The 13,363-nt window shown below is 56.3% G+C and overlaps 1 protein-coding gene across 1 annotated transcript in view; it reads right to left on the bottom strand.

The window, feature by feature from the left end:
- Window positions 1–5,590: 5,590 nt before the first annotated feature.
- Window positions 5,591–13,363, bottom strand: part of LOC125918502 (oxysterol-binding protein-related protein 7) — a 16,658-nt gene continuing 8,885 nt past the window's right edge. The window contains exons 16-23 of the mRNA XM_049624489.1: window positions 13,091–13,228; window positions 9,825–9,888; window positions 9,613–9,691; window positions 7,789–7,933; window positions 7,541–7,685; window positions 7,324–7,450; window positions 6,998–7,120; window positions 5,591–6,846 (exon numbers count right to left, since the gene is read on the bottom strand). Coding sequence (XP_049480446.1) covers window positions 6,738–6,846; window positions 6,998–7,120; window positions 7,324–7,450; window positions 7,541–7,685; window positions 7,789–7,933; window positions 9,613–9,691; window positions 9,825–9,888; window positions 13,091–13,228 — 930 coding nt within the window. The 3' untranslated portion in view covers window positions 5,591–6,737. The remainder of the gene's footprint in view (window positions 6,847–6,997; window positions 7,121–7,323; window positions 7,451–7,540; window positions 7,686–7,788; window positions 7,934–9,612; window positions 9,692–9,824; window positions 9,889–13,090; window positions 13,229–13,363) is intronic.

The following is a 13,363-nucleotide window of genomic DNA, read 5'->3' as shown; positions in this document are numbered from 1 at the left end:
CCCGCGCACGCGCGTCTCCGGTCCTCGGGCTCCGCCCCGCGGCCACCCGGCCCGCTGCAGCCGATCGCCGGGCTGGGCGGCGCGGCTCCGGTCGCCGGGCTCCCGCGAAGTCGGTAGTCAGCTCGCTCCCCGGCCGCCCGCCAGCCCGGCCCCTCCCTGCCCCCCGCCGGGGTCGGTGCGGGAGTGCGCGTGAAGGCGATGCCTGGGGGCGCGGGCCTCTTTCCGCCCCTTCCCCCGACCTTCAACTTTGTCAGCCTGGACTTCCTGGCCTCGAGGACCTTCTGGCCCCTCTTGCCAGGTTTTCCGGTGCTTGTGAGGCGGGTGGGGCCGGAGCTCCCGCGCCCCGACGCTCCTTAACTAGGGAGGGGATGAGTCAGCTCACAGAAGGATGCTGGGCTCTGTCTCAGGGACTGATGGTGAGGGGACCACAGAGATGAAAGGTGCTGCCCCTTCACCCCTGGACCGGTGTGTGAACCCCCTCACCATTTGGGGAGATACTTTGTACTCCTTTTTTGGCAAAAAAAGTATTGGGAGACTTAGGGCACCCGCTGGTGTCTGCACACTCGCGCCCTCAATTCTGCTCCCCTCTCTCCAGGAGGACCTGCCTGCAAGGCGGGACCGGTGGGGGCAGCAGAGCCCGTGGTGACGCCAGCCCACATCCTCTAAAGCCACCTTTGTTGGTCGTTCCACTGCGCAGTGGATTATGCCCACTGGATTATGCCCACAGGGGGAAACAGGGAAGAAACGGCAGAGCCGGGAGAGCTGAGTTCCGGGCCTCAGCCAGATCTCCTGGCTCTTAGTCCAGTGCTCTTCCCAGACCACCCTGCCTGGCAGGTAGCAGAACAGAAGTATGGCGGCCTCTGGTGGTCCAGGGAGGAGGGGAGAGGCTACCCTGGGCCTGGAGTGCCTTGTTAAATGACAGAGGAGGGAGAGAGGGCAAATAGGACCTGCCTTTCCCACCTCCTGGGCCCCTCTGTGAGATGGCTTCCCACATCAGCCAAGACCTCTTTGCCAAACTGGTTGTGGCCTACTTCCTTCTCGTTCCCAATGTCATCCCTCCCGGGAGGCCACAGGTGAACCGCTCCCCCTGCCTCCATACCCTTCAGAAGCACACCGCAAAGAATCTTCTCCTCCCTCCCTGCCCCTAACATTTGGAGGGCCCAGGATAGGAGTACAAACACGAGCCCATACACCATATGTTAAATACTTAAAGATTACAAACCAAGCTAATAGCTTAAAATAGGTTCTGTCTTCCAGCCTTCGCAAAATATAACTTCATTAGGACCTGAAAAGCCTGGTTGGAATTTAGAATTCTCACACTCCTCTGAGCTCCTGGCCAGTGCAGGGAGACCTGGCCCCCGGCCAATGGCTGACCCCCATGTCTGTCATGCATTGGGAGGGGGTAAAGGCAGTGGCCGGCACAATCTCCGGCAGGGTGTACCTGGGAAAGATACCTGCGCTGTGACCTGGAAGCCAGTTGGTCAGGAATTCCGGGTACCCACGGATCCTAGCCCCTTGAGGCACCATCATGGTTCCTGTCCCAGTGTGTGATAGCTCTGGGGGCTGCACAAGCAGGAGGGCTGTTAGCAGAAACCCAGGGAAAAGTTCTCTTGTGAAGGCTTTGTGTGTGTGTGTGTGTGTGTGTGTGTGTAGGTGTGGGAGTGTGATCCTGGACCCGTTGTCCTTGACCGGCTGTTACCTGGCAAGAGAGGAGGCAGTGACCACCCTCCCCCGGCCCTCCTGGGCAGTCTCTAGGACTGGTTGAGGACACCTGGGTCTCCCAGAGAAGGAGTTTCCTGCCCCAGTGTGTCGTCTGAAAAGTGTAGGTGGGCAGTGGTTGAGCACACTGGCAATCCGCAGGAACGTGGGCTGATAGTGTCTCCACTGTTGTTTATCACTGCCCAGCTGGGACCCAGACACTGCCAGATTCTTGGGGGCCTTTGAATCTGAGCCGATAGTGGGTGCAGGCATCTGCCAGGTGGGCTCAGGATGTGCCTGAATTGGTCCTTTCAAGAGACGCAGGCGCCCTCTTGAGGGTGCTGGAAGAATTTCACCGCCTTGGTCCTAGATGCCCAGACTCTGAAGCCAACTCTCATCCCCATTCTCTCTCCTGCCTAATCCAATTTCTTCTTCTATTCACACCCTTCCCATAGCCCAGCCCACCCATCATTTTGAGAGGCCTGTCATATTAGGAACAAGCAAGATCCAGCATCCCCGGGGTCCGGGCATCATGGGGCAAAGTGACAACGGTTTGGACTTACCTGAGGTTGCTAAAGATGGTTCCAGTACCCTGATGTATATGGAGGGGGTCCTTTCTGCAAACTGAGGATTTTATACCATGGCGTGGGTCAGGGGCTGTGGGCACCCACCACTGCCCCCACTGATTGCCTTTTGTCTGCTGCAGAGCGGGTGGGGGAAAGCCCCCACCCCATCCACCTCAGCAGGGAGGCAAGTGCTGGCCTGTTGGCCTCCTTCCGCGCCCTAAACAGGCACTCCAGCTTCAGGGGGATCAGGCCCTCACCCTGATCTCAAGGAGGGAACGTGAAGTGCTCCTGAGAGTGGCAGAACCCAGCACATAACAAATCAATCCAATCCCCTCACCAAACTCCAGCACGGCTTCCAGAAGCACAGGGCCGTGTCCCTAGAATGTCCCTAGGAGACCTCTTTAAGATGCCTGTCTGAGAGAGCTCAGTGCTGCCTGGAGAATTTAGTGTTTGTTCCTCGCAAACACCTGATGAGGGGCTCCTGACTTACCGTTCTTAGAGCATTTACCTGAAAGGGCTTATAATTATGACTCCTTCCTCTGTCCCTTTGAGGTATACACGTGTCTCCTACACTCAGGAGTGTCTTCCTCAAGGACCTGGAAGCCATTCCTTTGAAATGTGATCATCAGGAAGGCTGGGGCCTGTCTCCCAGGCTCTGTGGGAGGACAGGATCCAACTTTGATCACTGCAAGCTAGCAGGCACCCCTGATGCCTCATTCCATTTACACTGGCCAATCCTTTGTAATTTTTCACTTCTTTGACTACTGGAGCCCTTGCTCGCCCCCTCCCTCCTCCCTCATTCTCCCTCGAAATGCCCAGTCTCCTCTGCACAGACCGAATGAAACTTGCCCCACTGTCAGTGGTTCCTGAATAAAATCTGTCTTCGCCCCTTTAATGTCTGTTTATCTTTGACACCTAGCTTCTTGACCGGCTCAGCAGTCTTTCCCTTCTCTGGTTTATTATCAACACGTACGCACAGGCACCCTAAACCACCCATTTATTCAGAAGATTCAGGGTATTGGGGGGTTAGGAGTTATTCTTGGCCTTTTTGCCCCTGACAACCCAGGCATCCCCACCAGTTATTCAACTGATAAGTTTTAAAAAGACCATTTCTCTGAGTGGAAAGGTTGGGGTTGGAGGGCCCAAAGTGTGTGAGGTGAGGACTGACGCTTCCTGCCTGGCTCCCCCTGCCTCTGCCGCCATTGTTGGGCCCAAGCATTTCCCTGCTCTTCAAGCTCTGACCTTCACTCATCCAGGGATGTAGGTCTCTGGCTTTACAAACTGGGTGCCTTCTACCTCACACCTCTCCCAAGCTCAGTTAAGATGTGGGGCCTCTAAGCCCATACCCCTCCCCTCTGTCCCAGCCCTGCCATTTCTTCCATCCAAGGCTGGGGGTCCAGGTCTGGGGAGTGGGGGGGGGCTGCCCCAAGCCCAGTGGTGAGTAGTGTTCCTGTGTCTCACCAGACTAGACTGGGATAGGCTTGAGAATGGGGCTCACCATTGCTTCCTCAGACTGGACTTGAGGACCCCCCACACGCGTCTTCTTGGTAGCTGAAAGGTGGCCGCCATCTCCTGTGCCCACAGCTGCTTTGGGCCCCGCACATACAGTCCACAGAGCACAGCCCGGGGCCGGAGCTCCAGACTCCCCTCAGTCTGCCCTGAGAGCCCTGTCCGTGATGACCCACCAAACCTTGGCCAGATGGGGAGGGTTTCTAAGAAAACGACAGTCCTCCAGCTGGAGAAGTCTCACCAATCTGACCATTTCCCACCCCCCCCCCCCGCCCCCCGTGCAGTGAGTTGGTACCCCGGGCTTGGGGAGGATGCTGGTCAGGCCACAGCGGGCCTGGTTCCCGTGGGCAGAGAAGTGGCTAGTCTCCTATCTCCATTTGAAAAATAACTTCAGAATTTGGTCCATCTGAAACTCTAGTTCTTAAAAATATGTGGAAGTGGAACACAAGCCGGTCAGTCAGGTGCTGCGTTGCTCTGAGTGGAAAGGGTTGGGGAGGAGGGCAGTGCACCTTGTATTAAAAAACAATCCCTGAAAGTGGGCAAGCTTTGGCTTTTTTTGGAGTGGGTTGAGGTTCTTTCTGGTACGTAGTGTCAGGATGAGCGTATTCATTTTAACTTCACGCCCTCCGGAAATAAACTGTGCAAATGCGGAGGGGGCTGGGGAGAGGAAAAGGACTAGGATTGGAGGGGCAGCCGTGGCTCCGGAGTCCCCTCTGTTCTTGCCACCCCCTCCCCCCCGGAGAAAGTGTGACGTGCTCTTGGCACAGCCATCAAACCAGAGCAGGGCTTGGGGGCCTGTTGTTGCCATAAGACAGGGTGAGGGGCTGAGGCAGCTAATGAGATCAGGAGCCTGGGCCCCTTCCCACACATTCTCCTTGGACATACAAGAAATCAAATGAAGGAGGGGCGCCTGGGTGGCTCAGTCAGTTGAGCGTCCAACTTTGGCTCAGGTCATGATCTCGTGGTCTGTGGGTTCAAGCCCCGCGTTGGGCTCTGTGCTGACAGCTCGGAGCCTGGAGCCTGCTTCGGATTCTGTGTCTCCCTCTCTCTCTCCCCCTCCCCCACTCATGCTCTGTCTCTCTCTCTCTGTCAAAAATAAATAAACATTAAAAAAAAATTTTTTTTTAAATAAATCACCCTTTAAAAAAAAAAAGAGAGAGAAATCAAATGAAGGAACAAAGTCTCCAAACAGAAAGAGAAGGCACTTGACCAAGACCACACAGCTTTGGTAACAGAGCTCGGATGTAAACTTAGCTTTGGCTGGGTAGGGGAGCAGGAGATGTGTAGCTGGCCTTGTTCCCTGGCCCCTTCCAACTCTCCCGCCCCCACCTCTGCTCCCATCTCTCCGTGGACACTCACTGATCTGGGGTGGGAGACCTGACCATCGATGCTGGGTGTGGGGGTCAGCACTCTACGCCAGAGGGGGACACGGACCACAGATTTCAGCCTGGTTAAAGAGTGTGGGTTTTTCCTCTAGGTCCCCAGGAGCAACGGATATATTTGAAACAGGCATGAGGAAACCCCATCTCTTTTTAAAAATATCACCCTGAAAGCCAGCATCAGAACGGAGGTGCCTGGGCAGGGGAGAGGGGCGGTGAGGTGACAGTCCAGGCAAGGGTCGCTCAGGGCCCCAGCCTAAGCCAGGAGCAATCCAGAGAAGGGGACCAGAGCTCAGGCCTCCGAGAGAGAGAATGGACAGGATGTGGGGATTAAGGGAGAGAGGACAGGGGATTTTCAGCCCAGGGGAGTGGGGAGCTGTGAGCCTTCACTGAGCTTGACCACACGTGTTTTTAAATGAATGGTCTCTTGGGGCGCCTGGGTGGCTCAGTCGGTTGAGCGGCCGACTTCGGCTCAGGTCACGATCTCGCGGTCCGTGAGTTAGAGCCCCGCGTCGGGTTCTGTGCTGACTGCTCAGAGCCTGGAGCCCGTTTCGGATTCTGTGTCTCCCTCTCTCTGACCCTCCCCCGTTCATGCTCTGTCTCTCTCTGTCTCAAAAATAAATAAAAAACGTTAAATGAATGGTCTCAGGCCCAAGTTCGGGGTTGTCTTTATTGGAGCTTGGAATGTCACTGCGATTCACCTTAATCAGAGGCAGACTGTGCGAAAATGAGCAACAGTGGCGGACCCCCAGCAGGGGCCATCGGGCTACATTGGGAACCCTGCTCGCCTGCAAGCAGTACACGGGCACACGCACACATGCACACACTCCTACACAAACTCACACTCTCACGCGTGCTCACTCACTCCCAGGGGGTCTGAGGCCAGGCACCCTGCCGGCTCAGTTCGCTCCCCGCCTCTTGGACAGGTCTTGTCCACACAGCGGGGACCTGCCGAGCTGTGACTGAAGTTCCCTTCCGCTTGAGGACCAGGGCCGAAGGAGCCAGAAGCTGCAGGCGTTTTGCAGTTTGGGAGACGGGGATCCAGGAGGATGGGAGAGACTGCCAAGGACCGAGCAAAGGGAGCCTCGCTGAGCCGGGGCACGGGGGAGAAGATGCTGGAGAGGGATGGGACGGACAGGGGGTGGGAGAAAAGGCCATCTCTTCTCCTTCGTTCACTCCAACCGCACAGCCGGGGCCAGAGCCCTGGGCATAGGAAGCCTGGGGAGCATCAAGGGGTCCCCTGTGTCCTAGGAAGGCACTAAATGGGGAACAGATCCTGGAGAGCCTGGAGTCTCCCCCAAGTACCCCAAAGGGGACAGAAGGGGAATGACAGAACAAGAAGGGTCTTACATGCTGGTTGTCTGGGAAAACAAGACTGGGGAAGCACGAATCCTGCTTCCCACCCCAAACAGGGGGTGGGCGGTGGGCCGGGATGCAGCCCCTCTGGCCGGCAGAGGGGACAAAGCCAGGGCTGCCCCCTTGGTCTCCAGGGCGGTGAGTGGGGAAGCCTGGCCTCACCCGTGTGTCCGTGGGAGGTAGAGGCAGGAGGGAGGAACCTGAGCCTCCTGCCCCCCGAGGGCCAGGGCTACCAGAGCACGGCCCCATCCAGGTTCCCGTATCCTGGCTCGGCCCGCAGCCTCCAGTACGTGTTGTTGGTCACCCACCACTCCTTCCCACTGCTGTCTGTCTGCCGCCTGGGGGAAGGAGAGGGGTGAACATCCCGAACTAAGGCCAGGGTCCCCGGACGCTGCCTCCCATAGCCGGCCCCACTCAGAGTGAGGAGGGGCTGTATGGGAGGTGGCAAGGAGCCTGGACGGCAGTGGCCTAGGGAGAGGGCAGAGGTACCTGAAGAAGCGAGCCTGGTGGACGATGTTGTTCTCCTCCATCACTCTGCGCCTGTCCCGCTGAAGCTGCTCGATCCTTCTCTTCTGGGCTTCAGCGGCCTGTATGTTTCCCTCCTCCAAGTACCTAAGCATCCACATGGCAGTCAGGGGAACTGCCCCCTCCTGCCAAACCCAAGACCTCTGTCCCCTGCCCAGCTCTGCCCCCAGATGGGACCCATCTCCCTGGGGCAACGCCAAGAGGGAAGAAGAGGCCAAGCTGGATGCGGAAGCTCATGTGGAAGAGGGAGGAGCCCAGAGGCTCCAGGGTGGGGCCCACCTGACACTGACCTCTGGTCTGGCCGGAGCCGCGTGTCCGTGGAAGGCAGTGACCGTTTCAGCTCTGCCGTCAGCTCATTCAGCTCCAAGGCAAACTGAGTGAAGCCGAAGTTTCGCTCGTGGTCCGGGGGCATGGAGTCTGGGGGGGGGAAGGCAAGGGGCTGGGGCAGGTGGACTGTGCCATAGGCACCCTCACCCCTGCCCGGCCCTCCCTGACCAGGCCACTTACTGGGTTTCCAGATGCACTGACCGCCGGGCAGGGATCCCCGGTATAGCCCCTCGTGCCACTTCCCGGAGAGTCGGTGGAGGACACGGCCGCTCCGGCTGAACACAGCCCCCTGCACCTCGTGGACGTTGGAGCTCCAGTACTTGGCCTGGGGTGGGGGTGGAGGCAGGGGACTTAGGGAGGTGTCCCCTCCCGTCCCCCAGGGTGAGCTGTTGGCGGCAGACAGGCAGGGTCAGGGTGGGGATGCCCACCTTGCAGAAGGTGATCTTGCAGTGACAGGAGCTGTCCTGCGTGTTCCGGATGAGCACCTCCCCATAGTGCTCGATCCAGCGCTGGCCGCTCAGAATGTTGTGAATGCAGGACGTCACCTTATTCCACTCAAAGTGGTCCCCAAATCTGAGAGAGACAGAGCAGGGGAGGGCAGCTGGCTGGCCCCGGGAACAAGTGCCACCCTGAGCCAGGATGCCCGTCATGTGGGTCTGTGGAAGGAACACTGCGGTCCTGGTTCTGCCTCTGCGTGAAGGATGACATATTTATAGGGCGCTTGGGTGGCTCAGTCGGTTAAACATCTGACTCTCGATTTCAGCTCAGGTCACGATCTCATAGCTCATGAGGTCGAACTCCTCTTCAAGCCCCGAGTTGGGCTCTGCGCTGACAACACAGAGCCTGCTTGGGATTCTCTCTCTCCCTCTCTCTCTCTGCCCCTCCTCTGCTTGTGCACAGGCATGCGCTCTCTCTCAAAAATAAATATCAAAGGGGCGCCTGGGTGGCTCAGTCGGTTAAGCGTCCGACTTCAGCTCAGGTCACGATCTTGCGGTATGTGAGTTCGAGCCCCGCGTCGGTCTCTGTGCTGACTGCTCAGAGCCTGCAGCCTGTTTCAGATTCTGTGTCTCCCTCTCTCTCTGACCCTCCCCCGTTCATGCTCTGTCTCTCTCTGTCTCAAAAATAAATAAACGTTAAAAAAAAAATTTAAAAAAAAAATAAATAAATATTTAAAAAAATATATAGGGGCGCCTGGGTGGCTCAGTCGGTTGAGCGTCCAACTTCAGCTCAGGTCACGATCTCGCATTCCGTGAGTTCGAGCCCTATGTCGGGCTCTGGGCTGATGGCTCGGAGCTTGGAGCCTGCTTCCGATTCTGTGTCTCCCTCTCTATCTGCCCCTCCCCCGTTCATGCTCTGTCTCTCTCTGTCTCAAGGATAAATAAACGTTAAAAAAAATTAAAATATATATATATATATATATATATATATGAACAAAACAAAAAGGATAACACATTTACAAAGCACAACAGCCCTCACAAAAAATATTGAGTCAACAGGTCTCCATTCATTGATAAAGCTCCTGAGTGCCTACGTCATGGGGATAAATACACAGAGTCCCTGCCCTTGGGTGCAGGGACTAGGGTAGGCCCATTCACACATTACCCTGTTTAATCCCCCCTTCCTCTGGGTTCTACTCATTACTCTTATTTCACGGAAGAGCAGATGGGAGGCTCTGAAGCATTAAGCCTCTTTGTTGCGTGCATAATTATCAAAGCTGCCAGACAGAACTTCTAACTCTGAAGCCTAGGATCTTCCCGGCCCTGGACTGGCCTCTCGCTAACTCCTGGACCATGCCGGGTAAGCCCCCTTCTTCTCTGGCTGCTGTCCCCACTTGGAAAATGACATGAGCTAGAGGACAGTGTTTCCAATGTGGTTTGCGATCAGTCCTGAGATCAACTTAGGTCTCTGTGGGTCTGTGTATGAGGGTGGGTGCATCTGCGCATTGGCTTAAAGTCTCAAATGGATTTCTTACTGTGAGTCACGGTCAAGAGAGTGTGAAAGCCACTGCATCAGATGACCTCAGTGAGCCCTTCCAGCTCTACAGTTCTAGGATTTTTCCTGTTTCTGTATGCACAACGGCTGTAAAAATAGGTGTGAAATGTATAGACACTACCCCACCGCAACCAGCTTCAGGCCAGACCTTTCGATCCTGCCCCTATCACCTCACCACCCCAGCCTGGAAGACGGCCCGTAGGCTGGGCCTGGCTGCTGACCTTAGCAGCCCCATAGGCTGGGGCCTTAGGGACACCCACCTGGGCAGGCTGACATTGACGGTCCCCACAGGCACAATCTCCAGGGATTTGCCCCAAAACTTGTTCTTCCACTTCATGTCTGGAGTTGGGTCAGGAGAGGGAGAGGGAGAGGGAGGGCAGAAAAGAGACCAGAGAGTGTTCCAGCCCCTCCCCCATCTGCCCTTCACCCTCATGTCCGCCTCCCCACCCCTCACCACCCCCCCATTCCTCACCTTGCCAGAAGATGAAGTTCTCAGACTCCGCATGGCATGCCGAGATGGGAGGGTGGTGGGAGACCTTGGTGAACAAAGAAGGTCTCTTGACGCTGCCCCTGAGGATTATGGGGTCTGCTCCTCACCCCAGGGCTCCCCAAAGTCCCTTATCCCCAATCCCAGTTCCTCTCCAAACCAGAAGACCAGTTGGTTCCAGGTCTCTTGTCTCTGTCATCCTCAGCCACCACCCAGATTCTGTTGCCCTCTCTGTCCCCATGAGGCCTCACATGCTTCCTTCTCACTCACTCCCTTCTGGAGCCCCAGGACCCCTGTTCAAGGCTACCAAGTCCTCTAGTAGTGACAGATGAGGCTTCCTCCTGTGCCCTGCCTGAAAGCCAGCCCTCCTGGGGGCCCTCTTCCCTCACTGCTTTCTCCTTCACCATCGTCACAGCCTCCAAAAAAAACCCTGGCCTTGCCCTCCTTGGAACGGCTCCATATCTGGAACTTGAACCTGGGTATCCCAAAGCCTGCAGCCTTGCCTCTCTCATTCCCTGTGGTCCATGACTCCTCCCAAGACTTTCAGCCACTCGGCTCTGTTGTGCCCTGTCCGCCCTGCTCCACCACCGTCCCCCCGCCTGACATTGCTGTCACCTCCACCTTCTCACAGCACCCTCCACAACCTTCTGCCACCACTGGTCACAACACCTGGCATCGGCCTCCTCTGTGCCGCCCCTGGTTCCCTGCTCTTCATTCACCCCCACGGAGCCGAGGAACACATGGAGCACACGCCTGGAAACTTCTAATGCTACACTCTGTCTACACCTGGGCCCAATCCTTCTCTGAGGACCCACACCCAACCCATCACCTTCAAACCACATTGACACGCCCACCCTCAGAGGGAGACTAGAGGTGGCGACTCCTCCCACCAATTTATGGCTCCCACCCTGACCCCAGCCCCCTGAATCCACTGCCAGGCCTGGACCTTCCTCCTGGTGCAGCTGCCTCACACCCCTTCCTGCAGGCTCCGCCCTCCTCCACCCCACTGTTCTGCAGCCTTTCCCTCTACTTTTCTCTTTCTCTCCAAATAGAAGTATCTCCTGGGGTGCCTGGGTGGCTCAGCCAAGTTGAGTGTCTGACTCTTGATTTAGGCTCAGGTCATGATCTCACAGTTCATGACATCGAGCCCTGAGTTGGGCTCTGTGCTGACACAGGGCGCCTTCTTGGAATTCTCTCTCTCTGCCTCTCCCCTGCTTGTCCTTGCTCTCTCTCAAAATAAAAAAATAAACGTTTTTATGTTTTTTTTTTTTTTTAAGGAAATATCAGGGCGTGTGGGTGGCTCAGTCAGCTAAGCATTGGACTCTGGCTCAGGACATGATCTCATGGTTCGTGAGCTTGAGCCCGGCATCTGGTGACCTTGAACGCTGCTTCTCTCTCTCCCTCTCTGCCTCTCACTCATTTGCGCCCTCTCTCTCTAAAAAACAAAACAAAACAAAAAACTAAAGAAATATTTCCTGTTTCTTCCATTTAAAAAAAAGAGTAAACCTTTCTTTTCTGGATGCACACACTTTTGCTCACGTACGCACAAAACAAACACTGGCAGCAGCAATCTCCTCAGAAGGAGCTGGGGCTCATTTCCTATTGTACACACTCCTGTACTGGACGAACTTGTCACTATATTTTAAAAACCACTTAAAATCTAAACAAACAAAACACCTGCCTCAGCTCTATCCCCACCTCTGGCTGAAACCCTCTCTCTCTCTCCTCTTTCTCTCCCGGTCAACTGTTTTGAAAATAAACTGCATTTTTTCTCTATTTTAATTTTTTTTTTTCTTAAGGAAGCTCGACGCCCAACACAGGGCTCGAACTCATGACCCCGAGATCAAGAGTGGTGCATTCCACTGACTGAGCCAGGCAGGTGCCCCATTTCATTTTAATTTTTTTAATGTTTTTTATTTCTTTCTGAGAGAGAGAGAGAGAGAGAGAGAGAGAGAGAGAGAGAGAGAGAATATGAATCTGAAGCAGGCTCTGGGCTCTGAGATGTTGACACAGAGCCCAATGCAGGGCTTGAACTCACAGACCATGAGATCATGACCTGAGCTGAAGCTGTGTGCTTAACCGACCGAGCCACCCAGGAGCCCCTAATTTTAATTTTTTTTAAGTCTCATTTTTCCCTACGTTACTTCTTTTTCCTAGCCACCCGCTGTAACCCGGCCTCGGCCCACAGCCCTTCTCAGAAACCTCCCTCACTCAGTAAACCAACCAACCCCGTCAAAGTCCTGTGGACCATCCACCCGCACTTGGCCTAGGAGCTCCTCCGCCTTCCCTGCCCACCCTCCTCAGACCCTCTCCCGTGAGCAGCCCGTGACATCATCCGTCCTCTAAGCTGGTGACTCCCGGGTCTGTCAGCCCCCACCTGTTCCCAGAGGAGCTCCGTACCCACACGGCCCAGGGCTTCCCGGACATCTCCCCGTGGAAGTCAAGCCCACGTAGACAAGGAGTCTCGCCAATGCAGTTACCTTCCTCACACACTTCCCATCTTGCTAACTGGCACTTCCATACACCTGCTGGAGCCCCCGAACCAGAAATTCAAGGCCATCTCCAGCTTTTCTCTATCATCGACCACCTCCCCTATCTCTTACACGTAACAGCATTCTGCTGACCACTGTGTCCTGTCAAGGGCAACATGACACGGTTCCTGAATCCAATGTCCTCGCAATCCAGATGCCACAGCCTAAGTGCAGGTCTTTGTCAGCTCTTAACAGGGATGACTGAAACGGCCTCTTAATGGCCTTCTCTGACCCATCCGCACACCACGGTCTGAGCGATCTTTATAAAGTGCAATTTGGAGCATTGTCACTCTACTGCCTAAAACCCTCGATGACTCCCCATTGAAGGCAACCATTTGGCCTGCAGGGCTCCTCAGGGCTTGGGGCTGTCTTGCCACCCAGCTGTGTCTCTCATACCCTGTCTGGAGCCTCCCATTCTCCCCATTCTTGAGGGAGCTCAAGACCTAGGTGGAGATCAGCCCCTACAGCATGCCTTCCTGGCTGAAGGGCAGCCTCAGAGCCTCCAGGGTCCAGCTCTAGAACATAGTCAAGTAACTCCCCATTTCAAGTCCGCCCCCCACACTCGGCAGGGCGCTCCCTGGAGCAGAGAGCCCTCTGCACCACCGCCATGTGGCACAGGGCTCGGCCAGGAGCCAGACGCCCTGAGCTCTCTCTTCCGCGCCCTGGCCCCTCTGAAGCCCCAGCCACCCGTGAGGGCCCCTCTTCTTCCGGGGCCCACACCTGCTCACTGATGAAGCGGAAGCCTCGGTCAGGCCGCTCACACTCGTAGGTCTCCCCCAGGACGGGGTTGAAGGGCTTACAGCCTGCTCGGTGGTACGTGGACGAGTAGGCAGAGACGGCAAAGGCCGCGATGTACACCTGTGGGTGGAAGGGCAAGGAGATGCCGCTGGGGGGGGGGGGGGGGGGGGGGGGGGGGGGGGGGGGGGGGGGGGGGGGAGGGGGGGCGGGGGGGGGGGGGGGGGGAGGGGGGGGGGGGGGGGGGGGGGGAAGAGA

Source organism: Panthera uncia, unplaced genomic scaffold (genome assembly GCF_023721935.1).
Source record: "Panthera uncia isolate 11264 unplaced genomic scaffold, Puncia_PCG_1.0 HiC_scaffold_908, whole genome shotgun sequence".
Taxonomy (NCBI): domain Eukaryota; kingdom Metazoa; phylum Chordata; class Mammalia; order Carnivora; family Felidae; genus Panthera; species Panthera uncia.
The sequence above is the reverse complement of the archived record's forward strand: the minus strand, read 5'-3'. Positions and strand labels throughout refer to the sequence as shown.